The 22,918-nt window shown below is 39.8% G+C and overlaps 1 protein-coding gene across 2 annotated transcripts in view; it reads right to left on the bottom strand.

Annotated features, from left to right (window-relative positions):
• EYA3 (EYA transcriptional coactivator and phosphatase 3) overlaps positions 1-22,918 on the bottom strand; it is a 634,133-nt gene that overhangs the window by 498,564 nt on the left and 112,651 nt on the right. For both annotated transcript variants that reach the window (XM_053707122.1, XM_053707121.1), the window contains exons 5-6: positions 19,620-19,683; positions 1,194-1,336 (exon numbers count right to left, since the gene is read on the bottom strand). In XM_053707122.1, coding sequence (XP_053563097.1) covers positions 1,194-1,336; positions 19,620-19,683 — 207 coding nt within the window. The remainder of the gene's footprint in view (positions 1-1,193; positions 1,337-19,619; positions 19,684-22,918) is intronic.

Raw genomic sequence — 22,918 nt, 5'->3', positions numbered from 1 at the left:
TTTTGCCAGCCACTTCAATAACAAAATTGACCATCAAAACCAAAAATGCTCTCTTAACATACTACCAGTCTCCCATCCCCTCAGATGCTTGCAATTATTCAAAGCCCACATAGCCAAAAATTCAGCTCTTTCGCCCCTGTTACTGAGGTTGAAGTTTCTGCTATTATACTGTCCTCTGACCTCACTACCCATCCCTTGATCCCATCCCTTCAAAGCTTCATCTGCTGCACCTCTCTGTCAATCCCTTCACTGGTTTCCTCTTGCCTCCAGAATTAAACACAAAATTCTGACTCTGACATACAAGGCCCTCAACTGCACTGCTCCGCCCTATATTTCAGACCTTATCTCCAGATACTTTCCCTCCCATCCCTTTCACTCTGTTCACAATCTCCTCCTCTCTCGTTACCTCCTCATTCCCATCTTCAGGACTTCTCCAGACTGGCTCCTATCTTGTGAAACTCTGCCTCTCTCCACAAGACTCTTCCCTAGTTTTGAAAGTTTCAAGCGCTCCCTCACGACTCCTGTTCTGGGATGCATACAACCTACACTAACCATTCTAACCCTAGTTCCTCTCCTCCTTTGTTATCCCCTTGAACCCTCTTAGCATGTAAGCCTAGAAGCCCAGCTGTTCGCAGATCACCTTCATAATAGCGGAGTACAACACTGCAACTCTCGTTGGGCCCTCTACCCACTTGATCCCTATAAATGTTGCCATGCCTTTGTTTAGAGTGCTGCAGAATCTGTTGGCGCTCTACAAATAACCGATAATAAAATTATTTAAAGTTATTTATGTTATCCAGAGAATTGTTTAACTAAAAATGTTATAAAATACTGAAAAGTATTACAATGCACCAGCCAGTTACTTCTTAACTCCATTGATCTGTGTGCATGGTCCCTGTATAGATAACATTCAAGATGAAAAGCAAAGATAAGTTATGCTAGTATAAACCTAAATAACAAACCGTACATACATATTCTAGTCTGGATGGTAGCAGATTCTGCTTATTCAAACTAAAACCTGATTTAGTGATAGTTTAGCAATACAAGAATTAAGCTACATTTATTTGTGTCAAGAGAAAATATTTTTTCTTACTATATCAGTTTCCAGAAAGATACAATCCTATTAGGCGAACCCTGCAGTTCCACTCCCCTTTCCCCAAAAAGGTTTTTATGAAACAAAAATTCAAATTTACCAAAGGGAGGTAGACCATAATTTTGAGATCCCTGAGGATATGCTGTGTATGGCTGAGAAGGCTGCAGTGCTTGATAGGGAGTCTGTCCGTTGTATGTGGTCATCGATTCTGCTACTGGTACAGAAAGGATGTGTGTATATGGCCTGTCAAGCAAAGATTTAAAAAAAAAAAAAAAGAGTTTACATTGCAGCACATAAGTATCATCAATTAATGTGCATACAGAAAGCAGAACTTAAAAAGGGCAGTGCACTTTATTTGGCTCCAAATATATCCAATTTTACCTGCTGGGGTGTATTAATTTTTTTCTACAATTGTTTACAAATAGCTCCTTTACCTAATGCTCTTTTCGCTATATAAAAGCTATGTAAGAAATTACACTAGGTGCGGGGCGGGTAGGTAAGTAATACAATTTATCGATCTGTGTAAAAGAACACAAAAACCAGAGGGCGCCTCCTAGTGTGACTCAGTAAGGATACTAGCCAAAGAGAGAAAACCAGTTGTGGATATACTCACAAATGTGGCAGCACCAATGTGCTGAATGAGGAAGACTGGGATCTCTCAGTGTCCCAGCTCACTGATTCAGGTGATGGGATGGTCTCACTCTTCCCTTTTCACTCCAAAAGACCAGACTTGTGCTTCCAGCAATAAAAGTATTTATTAAAACGGTTTAAAAAACAATTGTAAAATTCTGGGGTTGTATATTCCCCCTAGTATAGACAATTGATATACTAGGGGGAATGTACAACCTCCGGTGTTTGTGTTCTTTTCCACAGATGGATTGATTGGTTCATAGAGGTTGCAAGGAGATCGCGGCCTCACGAGGACTACATTCTGGAAATTTCTCATATAATGTACACTTTGTACTTTGTATTAATAATAAAGGGACCATCATTAACACGCTTGGACTATCACTTATCAAATGGTATCAGTGCTAATGTAAGACACTGTTGATGACATCTGATAACAATAGATAATATATGATACACCTTTTTAATATTTGTACATAACAATTGTCTATGTTTTTTCCCTTTTATAAGAATATAATTTTTGGAGGGTTTTTTTGGTAATATAAACCCATTGACAGTTCAAGTTTGGTATAAATAACAGCGACCCCTAGGCAAATCCAAAATAGTTTAGTTCGGTATACTATAGTTATAAGTAATACAATTTAACTTTTCAGTTCTCTCTAAGTATTGGGCTTTGATACACAGAAAGAAGTAAAATAGGAAAGCTAGGGCCGCAACTAAACATTCTCATAATCGATTTATTGGCCTATTATTTTTTAAATTAATCGACTAATCGATCAATAATGGTTTTCTATATTTTAAATAAAATCCACATACTGAGTGTTACAAATATAAACTTCAAACTAAAACTTTACATTAACACAACAGTTTGTTAATTTTTAAGCAGCAGAGCACAGTTTTATAATTAAACAAACCAAAACCTATTAGAGGTAGAACTAGAAAGAGTTAGACTATCACTGTTAATAACATTCTGTTATTCACTCTTTCAGAAACATGTTCACATCCTTCTGGCTAAGGCTGGTTCTCTGTTTGCAGCTATATTTCCTGCCGCAGAGAAGAGGCACTCAGATGGTGTTGAGGTGCTTGAGATGCATAAGTAGGGTATTGCCAATTTCATCAAAATGGGATATTTATCTTTGTTAGCTTCGCCAATGCTAAGTGTTTTCCTCCTTGGCAAGGGGCCTCTCAAAGTAACCCTTGACTTCATTCTAACATAAAAAATGTCTTGAATATCTATATGCACTGGTAAATAACCAACTATAAGGTTAGGGGAAAATATCTAGTCCGCTCTAAAAAACATAATTTATGTAAGAACTTACCTGATAAATTCATTTCTTTCATATTAGCAAGAGTCCATCAGCTAGTGACGTATGGGATATACATTCCTACCAGGAGGGGCAAAGTTTCCCAAACCTCAAAATGCCTATAAATACACCCCTCACCACACCCACAAATCAGTTTAACGCATAGCCAAGAAGTGGGGTGATAAGAAAAAGTGCGAAAGCATAAAAAATAAGGAATTGGAATAATTGTGCTTTATACAAAAAAATCATAACCACCACAAAAAAGGGTGGGCCTCATGGACTCTTGCTAATATGAAAGAAATGAATTTATCAGGTAAGTTCTTACATAAATTATGTTTTCTTTCATGTAATTAGCAAGAGTCCATGAGCTAGTGACGTATGGGATAATGACTACCCAAGATGTGGATCTTCCACTCAAGTCACTAGAGAGGGAGGGATAAAATAAAGACAGCCAATTCCGCTGAAAATAATCCACACCCAAAACAAAGTTTAAATCTTATAATGAAAAAAACTGAAATTATAAGCAGAAGAATCAAACTGAAACAGCTGCCTGAAGTACTTCTCTACCAAAAACTGCTTCAGAAGAAGAAAACACATCAAAATGGTAGAATTTAGTAAAAGTATGCAAAGAAGACCAAGTTGCTGCTTTGCAAATCTGATCAACCGAAGCTTCATTCCTAAACGCCCAGGAAGTAGCAACTGACCTAGTAGAATGAGCTGTAATCCTTTGAGGCGGAGTTTTACCCGACTCAACATAAGCATGATGAATTAAAGATTTCAACCAAGATGCCAAAGAAATGGCAGAGGCCTTCTGACCTTTCCTAGAACCGGAAAAGATAAATAGACTAGAAGTCTTTCGGAAATTCTTAGTGGCTTCAACATAATATTTCAAAGCTCTAACTACATCCAAAGAATGCAATGATCTCTCCTTAGAATTCTTAGGATTAGGACATAATGAAGGAACCACAATTTCTCTACTAATGTTGTTAGAATTCACAACCTTAGGTAAAAATTTAAAAGAAGTTCGCAACACCGCCTTATCCTGATGAAAAATCAGAAAAGGAGACTCACAAGAAAGAGCAGATAATTCAGAAACTCTTCTAGCAGAAGAGATGGCCAAAAGAAACAAAACTTTCCAAGAAAGTAATTTAATGTCCAATGAATGCATAGGTTCAAACGGAGGAGCTTGAAGAGCCCCCAGAACCAAATTCAAACTCCAAGGAGGAGAAATTGACTTAATGACAGGTTTTATACGAACCAAAGCTTGTACAAAACAATGAATATCAGGAAGATTAGCAATCTTTCTGTGAAAAAGAACAGAAAGAGCAGAGATTTGTCCTTTCAAGGAACTTGCAGACAAACCTTTATCCAAACCATCCTGAAGAAACTGTAAAATTCTCGGAATTCTAAAAGAATGCCAGGAAAAATGATGAGAAAGACACCAAGAAATGTAAGTCTTCCAGACTCTATAATATATCTTCCTAGATACAGTTTTACGAGCCTGTAACATAGTATTAATCACAGAGTCAGAGAAACCTCTTTGACTAAGAATCAAGCGTTCAATCTCCATACCTTTAAATTTAAGGATTTGAGATACTGATGGAAAAAAGGACCTTGTGACAGAAGGTCTGGTCTTAACGGAAGAGTCCACGGTTGGCAAGAGGCCATCCGGGCAAGATCCGCATACCAAAACCTGTGAGGCCATGCTGGAGCCACCAGCAGAACAAACGAGCATTCCTTCAGAATCTTGGAGATTACTCTTGGAAGAAGAACTAGTGGCGGAAAGATATAGGCAGGATGATGCTTCCGCTTGAGGATCCCTGGATCTGGACAGATACCTGGGAAGTTTCTTGTTTAGATGAGAAGCCATCAGATCTATTTCTGGAAGTCCCCACATTTGAACAATCTGAAGAAATACCTCTGGGTGAAGAGACCATTCGCCCGGATGTAACGTTTGGCGACTGAGATAATCCGCTTCCCAATTGTCTATACCTGGGATATGAACCGCAGAAATTAGACAGGAGCTGGATTCCGCCCCCTTCCCAGTATTCGAGATACTTCTTTCATAGCCAGAGGACTGAGTCCCTCTCCTTGATGATTGATATATGCCACAGTTGTGACATTGTCTGTCTGAAAACAAATGAACGATTCTCTCTTTAGAAGAGGCCATGACTGAAGAGCTCTGAAAATTGCACGGAGTTCCAAAATATTGATTGGCAATCTCACCTCCTGAGATTCCCAAACCCCTTGTGCTGTCAGAGACCCCCAAACAGCTCCCCAACCTGTCAGACTTGCATCTGTTGAAATTACAGTCCAGGTCGGAAGAACAAAAGAAGCCCCCTGAACTAAACGATGGTGATCTGTCCACCACGTCAGAGAGTGTCGTACAATCGGTTTTAAAGATATTGAGATATCTTTGTGTAATCCCTGCACCACTGGTTCAGCATACAGAGCTGAAGAGGTCGCATGTGAAAACGAGCAAAGGGGATCGCATCCGATGCAGCAGTCATAAGACCTAGAATTTCCATGCATAAGGCTACCGAAGGGAATGATTGTGATTGAAGGTTTCGACAAGCTGAGATCAATTTTAGACGTCTCTTGTCTGTCAGAGACAGAGTCATGGACACTGAATCTATCTGGAAACCTAAAAAGGTTACCCTTGTCTGAGGAATCAATTAACTTTTCGGTAAATTGATCCTCCAACCATGATCTTGAAGAAACAACACGAGTCGATTCGTATGAGATTCTGCTAAATGTGAAGACTGAGCAAGTACCAAGATATCGTCCAAATAAGGAAATACCACAATACCCTGTTCTCTGATTACAGACGGAAGTTCACCGAGAACCTTTGTAAAAATTCTTGGAGCTGTTGCTAGGCCAAACGGCAGAGCCACAAACTGGTAATGCTTGTCTAGGAAAGAGAATCTCAGAAACTGATAGTGATCTGGATGAATCGGAATATGCAGATATGCATCCTGTAAATCTATTGTGGACATATAATGCCCTTGCTGAACAAAACGCAGGATAGTCCTTATAGTTACCATTTTGAATGTTGGTATCCTTACATAACGATTCAATATTTTTAGATCCAGAACTGGTCTGAAGGAATTCTCCTTCTTTGGTACAATGAAGAGATTTGAATAAAACCCCAGCCCCTGTTCCAGAACTGGAACTGGCATAATTACTCCAGCCAACTCTAGATCTGAAACACATTTCAGAAATGCTAGAGCCTTCGCTGGATTTACTGGGACACGGGAAAGAAAAAATCTCTTTGCAGGAGGCCTTATCTTGAAGCCAATTCTGTACCCTTCTGAAACAATGTTCTGAATCCAAAGATTGTGAATTGATTTGATCCAAATTTCTTTGGAAAATCGTAATCTGCCCCCTACCAGCTGAGCTGGAATGAGGACCGCACCTTCATGTGGACTTGGGAGCTGGCTTTGGTTTTCTAAAAGGCTTGGATTTATTCCAGACTGGAGATGGTTTCCAAACTGATACCGCTCCTGTGGGTGAAGGGAAAAAGGAACGAAAACGATTATTAGACCTAAATTTACCTTTAGATTTTTTATCCTGTGGTAAAAAAGTTCCTTTCCCTCCAGTAACAGTTGAAATAATAGAATCCAACTGAGAACCAAATAATGTATTACCCTGGAAAGAAAGGGAAAGCAAAGTAGACTTAGAAGACATATCAGCATTCCAAGTTTTAAGCCATAAAGCTCTTCTAGCTAAAATAGCTAGAGACATATACCTGACATCAACTCTAATGATATCAAAGATGGCATCACAAATAAAGTTATTAGCATGTTGAAGAAGATTAACAATGCTATGAGAATTATGATCTGTTACTTGTTGCGCTAAAGCTTCTAACCAAAAAGTTGAAGCTGCAGCAACATCCGCTAAATATATAGCAGGTCTAAGAAGATTACCTGAACATAAGTAAGCTTTTCTTAGAAAGGATTCAATCTTCCTATCTAAAGGATCCTTAAAGGAAGTACTATCTGCCGTAGGAATAGTAGTACGTTTAGCAAGAGTAGAGACTGCCCCATCAACCTTAGGGATTTTGTCCCAAAATTCTAATCTGTCAGATGGCACAGGATATAATTGCTTAAAACGTTTAGGAGGAGTAAACATATTACCCAAATTATTCCATTCCCTGGAGATTACTTCAGAAATAGCATCAGGGACAGGAAAAACTTCTGGAATAACTACAGGAGATTGAAAAACCTTATTTAAACGTTTAGATTTAGTATCAAGAGGACCAGAATCCTCTATTTCTAATGCAATTAAGACTTCTTTAAGTAAAGAACGAATAAATTCCATTTTGAATAAATATGAAGATTTATCAGCATCAACCTCTGAGACAGAATCCTCTGAACCAGAGGAACCATTGTCAGAATCAGAATGATGATGTTCATTTAAAAATTCATCTGAAAAATGAGAAGTTTTAAAAGACCTTTTACGTTTACTAGAAGGAGGAATAACAGACATAGCCTTCTTAATGGATTTAGAAACAAAATCTCTTATGTTAACAGGAACACTCTGAGTATTAGATGTTGACGGAACAGCAACAGGTAATGTAACATTACTAAAGGAAATATTATCTGCATTAACAAGTTTGTCATGACATTCATTACAAACAACAGCTGGAGGAACAGATACCACAAGTTTACAGCAGATACACTTAACTTTGGTAGATCCAGCACCAGGCAGCGTTTTTCCAGAAGTATCTTCTGACTCAGTGTCAATCTGGGACATCTTGCAATATGTAATAGAAAAAACAACATATAATGCAAAATTTATCAAATTCCTTAAATGACAGTTTCAGGAATGGGAAAAAATGCCAGTGAACAAGCTTCTAGCAACCAGAAGCAATAAATAATGAGACTTAAATAATGTGGAGACAATAGTGACGCCCATATTTTTTAGCGCCAAAAAAAGATGCCCACATTATTTGGCGCCTAAATGCTTTTGGCGCCAAAAATGACGCCACATCCGGAACGCCGACACCTTTGGCGCAAAAAAACGTAAAAAATGACGCAAGCATTTTCAGCCCCCGCGAGCCTAACAGCCCACAGGGAAAAAGTCAAATTTTAAGGTAAGAAAAAAATTGATTTATTCATATGCATTATCCCAAATATGAAACTGACTGTCTGAAATAAGGAACGTTGAACATCCTGAGTCAAGGCAAATAAATGTTTGAATACATATATTTAGAACTTTATATAAAAGTGCCCAACCATAGCTTAGAGTGTCACAGAAAATAAGACTTACTTACCCCAGGACACTCATCTACAAGTAGTAGAAAGCCAAACCAGTACTGAAACGAGAATCAGTAGAGGTAATGGTATATATAAGAGTATATCGTCGATCTGAAAAGGGAGGTAAGAGATGAATCTCTACGACCGATAACAGAGAACCTATGAAATAGACCCCGTAGAAGGAGATCATTGAATTCAAATAGGCAATACTCTCCTCACATCCCTCTGACATTCACTGCACGCTGAGAGGAAACCCGGGCTCCAACCTGCTGCGGAGCGCATATCAACGTAGAATCTAGCACAAACTTACTTCACCACCTCCATAGGAGGCAAAGTTTGTAAAACTGATTTGTGGGTGTGGTGAGGGGTGTATTTATAGGCATTTTGAGGTTTGGGAAACTTTGCCCCTCCTGGTAGGAATGTATATCCCATATGTCACTAGCTCATGGACTCTTGCTAATTACATGAAAGAAATAACAGATATATACTTATAAAGGTTGAATCTGGTACATACTATCACTAATTTATTAAAAATATAAAAAAATAATAAAAAAACATATCAAAAGCGCTAAGGACAATATATCAATAACAGGACAAAGCCATACACATTTATTTATACAGTACATATAATCAGCAATAGCAAGCAATACGCTAATAATTGTGCAAACAGATAATAGTGCAATTTAAATAACTCCCATCAATCTAGGGGCTAGGTGTAACTAACAAGCTTGGCACTATATCATGAAAAGCATAGTTCCAAATCATCAGATTTAAAATAAACAATCCAAATGATGACTATTATATCTGGGTTGCGCATAAGCCAGGGGTAGTTGTAAACTTATACTGTCCTGAAAAAGTGAAAAGTAAATGTCTGTAGACGTCCTTTAGGCTAAGGACATAACCATAAAACACAATACCATGTGCAGGAGCTCATTGGAGTCATGTACAGACCAACTAATTGCAAACCAACTAATCGATTATGAGATTCGTTGACAACTATTTTGATAATCTATTATGACGAATAGTTGTTGCAGCTCTAATGAAATTATGGGTGTACACAAACCTGATTTCCCTTTTCAGTCCATTTTAATGGGTTGTGGCATCAAAGAACAAAAAAAACTGCTATTTCATATACAAAAACAAGTCTGAAGGAGTAATTTCTCGTACATTTTATACTCTGTTGCTGCTATAACAAGTCACTGGGAAAAAACATTAAAGGGATATTCTAGTGAAAATTAAAACTTTCATGATTCAGATAGAGCACTGGTTTTCAAACCTGTTCTCAGGCCTCCCTAACAGATCACATTTTGAGGATATCTGAACTAGAGCACAGGTGAAATAATCAGCTGATTAGTAAACAGGGTTATTAACCTGCTCTTATCCAAGGTAATCCAAAACACCTGGCCTGTTGGGGAGGATGAGGACAGGTTTGAAAACCAGTCAACTACACTATACAATTTAAGCAACTTTCTAATTTATACCAATTATCAATTTTTCTTCTCTCTCTTGCTATCTTTATTTGAAAAAACAAGAATGTAACCTTAGGAGCAGACCCATTTTTGGTTCAGCACCTAGGTAGTGCTTGCTGATTGGTGGCTACATTAAGACACCAATTAGCAAGCAGTACCCAACCCAGGTGCTGAACCAAAAAGGGGCCAGCTCCTAAGCTTACATTCTTGGTTTTTCAAATAAAGATACCAAAAGAACAAAGAATTGGTAATAGGAGTAAATTAGAAGTTGCTTAAAATTACATGCTCTATCTGAATCAAAGAAAAAAAGTTTGACTAGACCATTGTTTCTCAACAACTGTCATCAAGTACCCCCCAACAGGCCAGATTTTCATTATAGCTGAACCAGTGCACAGGTGAAATAATCAGCAGATGGCTAAGAGCTTGTTAGTAACCATGGTTACTGATCAGCTGACTATTTCCCCTGTGCACTGGTTCAGCTATAATGAAATCCTGGCCTGTTGGGGGTACTTGAGGACCATGGTTGAGAAACACTGGACTAGACAATCCTTTTAATGATAAACTAATTTTACACAATGTCGTCACATTAAACTTAGAAAGTACTACACTTAATATTCAGTTAATTTATTAGTAACATAGCCAAATAAAGCTCTTGTTTTCAAGGGCCTCAGCCATATTTAAATTGCATAATCCCTCTCTTTGAAGATGGGGAACAGATATGGTAAAGACAAATAAATCCAAAAAAATCTAGCCTGTTGCTGACCTTAGAGGGACGGAGATGCACACTCCTGAGCTAATAATTTACAAACTATGTGAACACATGATAAGAAAAACTCAATTCTATGTATTCTGAGCTTCAAAACGGAAAAGCATTACAAACTGCTTATATGCAGAAAAGGTTACTGTCATCCTCCGTTTTCACTCTACTGTGCAGCGGATTATATTATCATCTGGGGCAGACACTACTCCCTGTCCTCTAGTGGCATTTTCTTAATCACATCTGTTGCAGGGTTTAAATTACACATTCTAATGTTTTCTCCTGGGCGGGGGAAGTTTTTTCCAGAGCCCATATCTTAGACCAGTATCGCTCAGCTGATAAAATGTGCCAAAAAAATATAGTTTTATTGTGCTATAATTGTACCTGTCCTTTTACTGCTTGAATTGTTCCAGATTATGGTTGAGTCTGAATATGTTGTATACAATAAGCAAAAGCCATGTGAATTGAAACATTTAGAAATAAAGGCTTGAAATGAAGCTTGCATTTTTAAGCAATTTTCTAATTTACTCTTATTATCTAAATATAGCCACCAATTAGCAAGAGCTACCCAGGGTGCTGAACCAAAAATGCTCATAAACTTACATTCCTGCTTTTCAAATAAAGATACCAAGAGAACGAAGAAAAATTAATAGGGGTAAATAAATAAGAAAGTTGCTTAAAATTGAATGCCCTTTCTGAATCGTGAACCCAAAAAAAAAAGGAAATTTATGCTTACCTGATAAATTTGTTTCTTTTATGATACGATGAGTACCCGGATTTCATCCTTACTTGTGGGATTACGCCTCCTGGTCAGCAGGAGGAGGCAAAGAACACCACAGCAGAGCTGTATATATAGCTCCTCCCTTCCCTCCCACTCCAGTCATTCGACCGAAGTTAGGAAGAGAAAGGAAAAGCCAAGGTGCAGAGGTGACTGAAGTTTAACAAAAATAAAAGACCTGTCGTACAAAAACAGGGTGGGCCGTGGACTCATCGTATCGTAAAAGAAACAAATTTATCAGGTAAGCATAAATTTCCTTTTCTTTTACAAGATACGATGAGTCCACGGATTTCATCCTTACTTATGGGATACAATACCAAAGCTATAGGACACAGATGAAAGGGTAGGGACAAGACAGGGAACCTAAACGGAAGGAACCACTGCTTGAAGAACTTTCTTCCCAAAAACAGCCTCTGACAATGTAAAAGTATCAGATTTGTAAAATTTGGAAAAAGTGTGAAGAGAAGACCAAGTTGCAACTTTGCAAATCTGTTCAACAGAAGCATAATTTTTGAATGCCCATGAGGAAGCCACAGCCCTAATGGAAGGAGCCGTAATTCGATCAGGAGGCTGCCGTCCAGCAGTCTCATATGCAAAACGGATGATACTCTTCAGCCAAAGAGAAAGAGGTAGCCGTAGCTTTATGACCCCTATGCCTCCCAGAAAAAAACACAACAAACAGGGAAGATGATTGACGAAAAGCCGTAGTGGCCTGTGAGTAAAACGTCAAGGCACGGACCACGTCCAAAATATGCAACAGTCGCTAATTCTTAGAAGAAGGATTAGGCCACAAGGAAGGGACAACAATTTCCTGGTTAATATTTTTATTTGAAACAACCTTAGGAAGAAAACCAGGTTTGGTACGTAAGACCACCTTATCGGAATGAAAAATAAGATAAGGAGAAGCACATTGTAATGCCGCAAGCCCAGAAACTCTGCGAGCAGAAAAAAAAGCGGCCAAAAATAAAACTTTCCAAGAGAATAACTTAATATCTATGGAATGCATAGGTTCAAACGGAACCCCTTGAAGAACATTAACTAAATTCAAACTCCAAGGAGGAGCAATTTGTCTAAACACAGGCCTGATTCTAGTCAGAGCCTGACAAAAAGATTGAACATCTGGAACATCTGCCAGACGCTTGTGTAGCAAAATAGACAAAGCAGAAATCTGTCCCGTTAAGGAACTAGCTGACAACCCTTTCTCCAATCCTTCTTGGAGAAAAGACAAAATCCTGGGAATCCTAACCCTACTCCATGAGAAGCCCTTGGATTGGCACCAATAAAGATATTTACGCCATATCTTACGGTAAATCTTTCTAGTAACAGGCTTACGTGCCTGAATAAAGGTATCAATGACCAAATCAGAAAACCCTCGCTTAGATAAAATCAAGCGTTCAATCTCCAAGCAGTTAGCTGCAGAGAAATGAGATTCGGATGATGGAAGGGTCCCTGAATGAGGTCTTTTCTCAATGGAAGCTGCCATGGTGGCTGAGATGACATGTCCACCAGATCGGCATACCAAGTCCTGCGAGGCAACGCAGGAGCGATGAGGATCACCGATGCCCTCTCCTGTTTGACTCGAGCAATCACCCGGGGAAGGAGAGCAAATTGAGGGAACACATAAGCTAGGTTGAAAGACCAAGGCACAGCCAAGGCATCTTATCAGCTCGGCCTGGGGATCCCTGGACCCGTATCTCGGAAGCTTGGCATTCTGATGAGATGCCTTAAGAGCCAACTCCGGCCTGCCCCATCTGAGAATCAGGTTCCCGGATGAAAAGTCTGTGTGCTCAGAAAATCCGCTTCCCAGTTTTCCACATCTGAGATGTGGATCACCGACAGATAACAAGAGTGAGCCTCCGCCCACTGAATTATACTTCTGTCATCGCTAAGGAACTCCTTGTTCCTACCTGATGTCGTAATGTTGTCCGACTGAAATCTGATGAATTTGGCATTAGCCATTTGAGGCCAAGCCTTAAGCTCATTGAATATAGCTCTCAACTCTAGGACATTGATGGGAAGTAGAGACTCCGATCGAGTCCATACACCCTGAGCCCTCAGGGAGTTCCAGACTGCTCCCCATCCTATCAGACTGGCGTCCGTTGCCACTATCACCCATGAGGGTCTGCGGAAGCCTGTCCCCTGGGACAGATGATCCAGCGACAATCACCATAGAAGAGAGAGTCCTTCGTCTCCTGATCTAGATCTATTTGAGGAGACAAATTTGCATAATCTCCATTCCACTGTCTGAGCATGCTAAGTTGCAGAGGTCTGAGATGAAAACAAGCAAACTGAATGACGTCCATTGCCGCTACCATCAATCCAATTGCCTCCATGCACTGAGCCACTGACAGCCGATGATTGGACTGAAGGGTTCGGCATGTATTCAGAATCTGTAACTTTCTGACTTCCGTCAAAAAGATCTTCATGGATAGAGAGTTGATTAGAGTTCCCAAGAAAGGAACCCTTGTCTGTGGAACTAACAAACTCTTTTCTAGAGTCACTTTCCACCCGTGAGTCCTTAGAAAGGACAGAACAATGTCGGTATGAGACGCCTGGATCAGAATATCGTCCAGAGAAGGCGCAACTCCCGCGACCTGAGAACCGCCAGCAGAGACCCCAGAACCGTTGTGAAAATTCTGGGCGCCGTGGCCAGCCCGAAAGGTAGAGCCACAAACTGAAAATGTCTGTCCAGAAAGACAAACCTCAGAAACTTGTGATGATCTCTGTGGATAGGAACATGAAGATATGCATCCCTTCAATCCATGGTAGTCATAAATTGACCCTCCTGGATCAATGGAAAAAAGGTACGAATATTTTTCATCTTGAAAGATGGAACTCTGAGAAACTTGTTTAGACTCATGAGGTCTAAGATAGGTCCTGTCCCTGTTCCTGAATTGGAACGGGACAAATTACTCCCAAGAAGGATAGGTCTCTTACACAGCGTAAGAACGCCTCTCTCTGTATCTGGACTACAGACAATCGAGAAAGAAGAAACCTTCCTCTAGGGGAAGAATTTCCGAATTCCAGATTGTATCCCTGAGACACTCTCTCTAATTCCCAGGGATCTGGAACATCTCTCATCCATGTCTGGATGAAGAAAGACAGTCTGCCCCCTACTAGATCCAGTTCCGGATCGGGGGCCAACCCGTCATGCTGACTTGGGAACAGCAGCGGGTCTATTGGATTGTTTATCACAACACAGTTAATGCAGCACCTGTTGACACATCACTTGGTTAAGTAATACAAACTCACATAAACCCCTTACTAAAGGTGCCTTGAAGCTCCTCTCAAACCCCAAATTTACCCATGATTTTGGGCACTCCAAAATGAACTTTTTGGATGTCACCCTCCATGGTGAGGGAACTGATCATATAAAGGTGGAGCTCTACAGAAAACCCATAACCAGGAACACCCTATTGCACGCCCATAGTAGTCACCCTAAGCAGGTATTTAAGTCGGTATTGAAAGGACAATTCACTAGGGTAAAAAGAAATTGTACCAAAGCAAGTGAACATTCTAAACATGAGATGGAATTATGTGAAAAATTCCTTGAGAGGGGGTACCCTAAACAGGATATTATTAGGGCCCGGGATGAAGTAAGGGCCATTGAGAGGGCCAACTTACTTAAAGACAAATCCACAGAATGTGATGCGAAGAATGAACAATTAACGTTTGTGACTCAGTTCAGCAAACAATATTACCAGATATGTAATATTATACGTAGACACTTGTCACTTTTGAGGTCAGATGATGACCTTACACAGATTGCATCACACAAATTGAGATTTGCCTTCAAGAGAGGCAAAACTATAGTAAATTATGTGGCACCTACACAATTGAAACTGGATGAGACTAGTGCATCCTCCTGGCTAAGTTGCAAAGGAGTTTACAAATGTAGTTTTACAAACTGCATAGCATGTAGTCATGTCAAATTGGGTAATATATTCAGAAGCGCCTATTCTGGAGAGACATTTGCACACAGAGCGCTCTTTAATTGTAGGTCAACATATGCAGTATATCTCCTTAGTTGTGACTCTTGTGACATTCAATATGCAGGACAAACGTCCAGACAAGTAAGGACCAGGATAAGGGAACATATAAATGACATTAAAAGGGGCAAACTAACCACCCCCCTGGTGAACCATTTTAAGGTTAAACACAACAAAAATCCAGGGACATTGTCATGGACGATTGTTGAAGTTGTTGGTACAAACAGAGGAGGTGGCAGGGACACCTTGCTTCTTAAAAGGGAGGTATTCTGGATACACAGGCTACACACCAGAATGCCCAATGGGCTCAACTCTGAATATGACCTTATTAACTTCTGGTGTTAGCCTGTGTTTCTGTATATACATTACTTCACAATGGACAGTGTATAAATAGTGATAGTGGATTATCTATACCATATCACTACACATGATATACACAAGTATTCCCTTACACATAGTCCTCAATCAAGTTCATTATAAAAAGGTGAATAATAGTATTATTAGTTGTTATTGTTTATTATTTTTTAGTTTTCATATCTTTTTCTCTCTATTTGACATTTATCTAACCTATCTAACTGGGTATCCCAATCCTCCATAATCTTAATACATAACTGAGACAGAATGATAAATCAATAAATAGAGCCATCCACCATTGTAATAGTACAATTGTACACAATGCTGTTTAAAGTAAGCAGACGTATGCGACTCTTATTAACTTTGTTTCCATCATTCTGTGTAGAGATTCACAGTAAAATATGTAATGAGCCTAGTTTAATTTAGCTCTATTTGATATGGGTAAAATTACCAAGTTGTCTCTAACATGTATTGTATGTAGTGGATAATGAATAGTTAACTTCCAATCAGGGCAGTATATATATACACATGTTGACCCATAGGTGGAGCTGTGCATCAACCACGTAATGTTTTTTAACCTATCACAGGTGAACTGTTCTTTTAAAAGGAAGGCCTGGCTTTTACCCTACAGCTACGATTACGGCTTTTGCCGAAACATGTCAGCGTTAGGGTACGTGGGTGACCACTACTCCACCTAGCCCTGAGGTTTACGCTTTTCCCATGCAACTCTGGTTGTGATTCTTTTTTATACACTTTGAATAAAGGACATTTGCATTTTGAAAACCATCCGGTGCCTCATTTTTTGCCTTTACATTGATATTGGATTGTTTACCCTTGTGCCAACACTGGTTAGGTCTCCAGGTAGATTTGGCTTGCGAATAGATATCTTCCAGTTTAAAAGAAGAGAAAGGGGTGGTTCCCTTAAAATTCGAAATGCAGCAAAATTTTGTGATCTGCAGAAAAGTCGAATTTAGCAAACTAATAAGTTCAAATCATATCCTGGATTTATCCATAAGACTTTTTAACTGAAAAAGTACAGCAGTCAAAGAGCCGTCACTCTAGTGACGGTGACACCGCTGAAAGTGGTTGGAAGCCCTGGAGTACGACCCTTTCTAAATAATTGAAAGAAGCAACTACCTCCTTAGGAAGTAGCAAGTCTTGTAGCCCAGCTGAATCCATTCTAACCCCAGGAATGACTATCCAGCCTCCTTAGCTGAAAAGGGTGTATCTCATGAAAAATAGCATACTAGAAAAAAGTCGGAGCCCTCCACTTGTTAATAAAACACAGGATACATGAGGGACAGGAGAAAATGACACTGCAGTAGCATGTGAGATTGAACATGCAAACACTCCAGTTCGCAAGTCCCCAAATTAGACCACAAAAGGACACCTAATATGTTGTGGGCACTGTAGGAATGTGGTAAAATGACCATCGTCCACATACTCCCCAATAGTAATATCTTTAAGAGGAGAGGGTCTTAGAAAAAGATTAAAACAGCCTTTTTTTATTTTTTTAAATAAACTTATTTCTGTTGTGCAGAAAACAATCCAATTGAAAAGAGTTAACATTGCTGTTAATACACATCGCTAAAAACATGAAACAAGCGATGTCATGTGCCACAATTCCATATAAAAACTGAAAGGAACCGCAGAGCACTGCATGCAGCCATAAAAATCCTAGACCCAAAATAGTGAGAAAAAAAAGTGGTGAAAGGATGCCGCAGAGCACCGCATGTGGGCCATAATATGTGGCACACTACAGGAGAATTGCTGCTAAAATGACCACAGTCAAGCCAAACAGCACAACCTTATAAGGATAAATTGTCAATTTATTGTTATAAACAGTTTTCACAGAATACTGTCTCTTTAAGGGCAAAGGCAACTGGTCCTTGTATACTTATGTGTCACTATATGGAAATACTGTCAGCCGTTCAATGAACAGCCATACCGTACTCTTAAATAGCAAATGTTTGTTTATGACTGTCACTTTAAATCAGAAACAATGCGACAGCACACACTACAGAATTAACCTCAGAAAGGCTTACAGAGGTACTCTAATACTCATTCCCCACGTATCTTAGACTAAAACCGGAGTGTAATGGCAACGCTATCCGGACACACAGAGGGGAAGAGCTGCATCCGTCAAGGAAAACAGAAAACGAGCGCAGCTAAAGACGGCTCCAAGTTCCGCCTCCCATGTGTAAACACAGCCAGCATACAGTCCGTACTAATGCGCCGCTGAGAAAGAGAGGCCAGAGTTAAGCCCGCCCTTTGTGGGCGTAATGTACACGCTCTCCCGGTTGCCATATTTAAATTAGATGTGACTAACGGGAGTTAACGGACCCCTTACAGTAAAAATGTAAAACCGGTCATGCTCCTAAATAAACTAACAAGGTATAACAAGGAGCCGTAAGCTACATCCTAAAAGACACCTCATTTAGATTAACCCTCTGCTGTATAATGGATAGAAAAGAATGAGCGCGCCACACCTTCAGGACCGCCCTTCGTGGGAGGCGACAACATTTATCTCCCGGGCGGCATGGTAGTTTAATGAACCGCCGGGATATAAAACAGACTCACAATGTAAACAAAGTGCTTCGCAAATACCGAGACTCGGCCAACTTTGAAACACAAAATCAATGTCCGGCCAGCAAATCTTCTATGACCACCGGGGAAAGTCACAGAGAGCCCCACTAATAAAGAAAAAAGTGCACAACTGTCCCCTTAGGTTCCCTATCTCAAGTGAAGGAGTCTCACATTCATCTCACAGTCGGCATGTAATCACCGGGAGATGAGAGATTGCAAGAGGAATTTGAATACTCCTAGGGAAATACCCCCTAAGTTTCCACTCAGCACAGACATCTCCCGAGCCTCATGTATTTTCTAAGGAAACCGCCGGGAGAGTAAATTCCCATGTGTAGCTGTACACTTGCTGTCTAGAATAGTCTCCCATGAAGGGAGAAACATACCTGAATAAATAGCCCCTCTCATTCTCTAAGGGCGTCAATTCACCATGTGAGTGGCCAACTTCTTCTGAGTCCTTCTTCTTATCTATGCCCAGAAATAAAAAAAGGCACTTACCTCACCAACTGCCGACAGCAAAGGCAGCTCCCAAGCGTGTGAAGTCCTACTGCTCACATGGACCTGAGGATTACAAGGAAAACACTGAGTAAGCTCCCTCAGATATTTTTCCCCAAATAGGGCAGCAAAAGTGTATGGGAGGCGCAGTGAGAATTATGTCCCACAAGTTCCCATTGCTTTAAAGCCACCAAATGCTTCTCGTATTACTGAAGAAACTGATCTGGTCTAGGCTACACCTCAGAACAAAGTAGCACACTGTGGCACCACTTTAAAAATAATAAACTCTTGATTGAAGAACCTATAACTAACACCTCACTTTACCTCTTCCTATCACTAACACAGGCAAAGAGAATGACTGGAGTGGGAGGGAAGGGAGGAGCTATATATATATATATATACAGCTCTGCTGTGGTGCTCTTTGCCTCCGCCTGCTGACCAGGAGGCGATATCCCATAAGGATGAAATCCGTGGACTCATCGTATCTTGTAAAAGAAATTAGGTTTAAATCCCATTAATAACAAGTGCATATAAATGCATTTTATACTAACTTTATGGACGCGGCTAGCCTGCTTACTAAAGCCTAAATTGGCTCCTTCGAAGAAGGCAAATGGTGGTTGGCTATTGAAAAATAATTGCAAGGGGGGGTAAAGGATGTTAATTTGTTTTAAAAATGTCAAGACTTGGCTGATATGTTATTGTTTAATAACACAACAGAAAATTGTTGTAATTACATGGTGTTTACTGTCCCTTTAACATAGTGCCTAATGTTAGAAAGGGGTCAAACATTTATATAAATAAAAAAAACTGCTTTAAAAACACGTTGAAATGCAAAGCTTACGATTGGATACAAAAACACAAGCAAACTGATTCGCCACAAAACTAGTAGGTAACCAATTTCAGAAGACTTACTTTGCTGGATACATCTGTGAAGTGAAATCATTTGCTCGAGGGGCATAATCTGTACAGGGTAGTACTGTAGGAGACAAACACACATTTTTAAACACAGTTTGACTAAAAAGTTACGTTCATTTATATACATTCTACCTTTAAAGTAAAATCAAAGCCATCATCCTGTGCTGAATAATACTACTGTTATACAGTAAAAGTCACTGCTAAAACAGTAATGAATCCCACATTTGTATTTTAAACAATTTTCTAATTAACAGGCGTAGCTCTGAGATATTGCAGGTTCGGTTCCACACCACAGAAATAAAGCAACTAAAGCAATAATGCGAGTCACACTAATTTTTTTGTTTCCCAGTGCATATAAAACATAATTTATGTAAGAACTTACCTGATAAATTCATTTCTTTCATATTAGCAAGAGTCCATGAGCTAGTGACGTATGGGATATACATTCCTACCAGGAGGGGCAAAGTTTCCCAAACCTCAAAATGCCTATAAATACACCCCTCACCACACCCACAAATCAGTTTAACGAATAGCCAAGAAGGGGGGTGATAAGAAAAAAAGTGCGAAAGCATAAAAAATAAGGAATTGGAATAATTGTGCTTTATACAAAAAAATCATAACCACCACAAAAAAGGGTGGGCCTCATGGACTCTTGCTAATATGAAAGAAATGAATTTATCAGGTAAGTTCTTACATAAATTATGTTTTCTTTCATGTAATTAGCAAGAGTCCATGAGCTAGTGGCGTATGGGATAATGACTACCCAAGATGTGGATCTTTCCACGCAAGAGTCACTAGAGAGGGAGGGATAAAATAAAGACAGCCAATTCCTGCTGAAAATAATCCACACCCAAAATAAAGTTTAAATGAAAACATAAGCAGAAGATTCAAACTGAAACAGCTGCTATGTACTTTTCTACCAAAAACTGCTTCAGGAGAAGAAAACACATCAAAATGGTAGAATTTAGAAAAAGTATGCAAAGAAGACCAAGTTGCTGCTTTGCAAATTTGATCAACCGAAGCTTCATTCCTAAACGCCCAGGAAGTAGAAACTGACCTAGTAGAATGAGCTGTAATCCTCTGAGGCGGAGTTTTACCCGACTCAACATAGGCATGATGAATTAAAGATTTCAACCAAGATGCCAAAGAAATGGCAGAAGCTTTCTGGCCTTTTCTAGAACCGGAAAAGATGACAAATAGACTAGAAGTCTTTCGGAAAGTCTTAGTAGCTTCAACATAATATTTCAAAGCTCTAACTACATCCAAAGAATGCAATGATTTCTCCTTAGAATTCTTAGGATTAGGGCATAATGAAGGAACTACAATTTCTCTACTAATGCTGTTGGAATTCACAACCTTAGGTAAAAATTCAAAAGAAGATCGCAACACTGCCTTATCCTGATGAAAAATCAGAAAAGGAGACGCACAAGAAAGAGCAGACAATTCAGAGACTCTTCTGGCAAGAGATGGCCAAAAGGAACAAAACTTTCCAAGAAAGTAATTTAATGTCCAATGAATGCATAGGTTCAAACGGAGGAGCTTGAATAGCCCCCAGAACCAAATTCAAACTCCAAGGAGGAGAAATTGACTTAATGACAGGTTTAATACGAACCAAGGCTTGTACAAAACAATGAATATCAGGAAGATTAGCAATCATTCTGTGAAAAAGAACAGAAAGAGCAGAGATTTGACCTTTCAAGGAACTTGCGGACAAACCTTTATCTAAACCATCCTGAAGAAACTGTAAAATTCTCGGAATTCTAAAAGAATGCCAGGAAAAATGATGAGAAAGACACCAAGAAATATAAGTCTTCCAGACTCTATAATATATCTCTCTAGATACAGAATTACGAGCATGTAACATAGTATTAATTACAGAGTCAGAGAAACCTTTTTGACCAAGAATCAAGCGTTCAATCTCCATACCTTTAAATTTAAGGATTTGAGATCCTGATGGAAAAAAGGACCTTGTGACAGAAGGTCTGGTCTTAACGGAAGAGTCCACGGTTGGCAAGAGGCCATCCGGACAAGATCCGCATACCAAAACCTGAGAGGCCATGCTGGAGCTACCAGCAGAACAAACGAGCATTCCTTCAGAATCTTGGAGATTACTCTTGGAAGAAGAACTAGAGGCGGAAAGATATAGGCAGGATGATACTTCCAAGGAAGTGATAATGCATCCACTGCCTCCGCCTGAGGATCCCGGGATCTGGACAGATACCTGGGAAGTTTCTTGTTTAGATGAGAAGCCATCAGATCTATTTCTGGAAGTTCCCACATTTGAACAATCTGAAGAAATACCTCTGGGTGAAGAGACCATTCGCCCGGATGCAACGTTTGGCGACTGAGATAATCCGCTTCCCAATTGTCTATTCCTTGAATATGAACCGCAGAGATTAGACAGGAGCTGGATTCCGCCCAAACCAGAATTCGAGATACTTCTTTCATAGCCAGAGGACTGTGAGTCCCTCCTTGATGATTGATGTATGCCACAGTTGTGACATTGTCTGTCTGAAAACAAATGAACGATTCTCTCTTCAGAAGAGGCCAAGACTGAAGAGCTCTGAAAATTGCACGGAGTTCCAAAATATTGATCGGTAATCTCACCTCCTGAGATTCCCAAACCCCTTGTGCTGTCAGAGACCCCCAAACAGCTCCCCAACCTGTAAGACTTGCATCTGTTGAAATTACAGTCCAGGTCGGAAAAACAAAAGAAGCCCCCTAAACTAAACGATGGTGATCTGTCCACCACGTCAGAGAGTGTCGTACAATCGGTTTTAAAGATATTGAGATATCTTTGTGTAATCCCTGCACCACTGGTTCAGCATACAGAGCTGAAGAGGCCGCATGTGAAAACGAGCAAAGGGGATCGCGTCCGATGCCGCAGTCATAAGACCTAGAATTTCCATGCATAAGGCTACCGAAGGGAAAGATTGTGACTGAAGGTTTCGACAAGCTGATATCAACTTTAGATGTCTCATGTCTATCAAAGATAGAGTCATGGATACTGAATCTATCTGAAAACCTAAAAAGGTTACCTAAGTCTGAGGAATCAATGAACTTTTTGGTAAATTGATCCTCCAACCATGATGTTGAAGAAACAACACAAGTCGATTCGAATGAGATTCTGCTAAATATGAAGACTGAGTAAGTACCAAGATATCGTCCAAATAAGGAATACCACAATACCCTGTTCTCTGATTACAGACAGAAGGGCACCGAGAACCTTCGTAAAAAATTCTTGGAGCTGTAGCTAGGCCAAACGGCAGAGCCACAAACTGGTAATGCTTATCTAG

This window comes from Bombina bombina, chromosome 3 (genome assembly GCF_027579735.1).
Source record: "Bombina bombina isolate aBomBom1 chromosome 3, aBomBom1.pri, whole genome shotgun sequence".
Lineage (NCBI taxonomy): Eukaryota > Metazoa > Chordata > Amphibia > Anura > Bombinatoridae > Bombina > Bombina bombina.
Note: the sequence above shows the minus strand (reverse complement) of the source record. Positions and strands in the feature narration are given on the sequence as shown.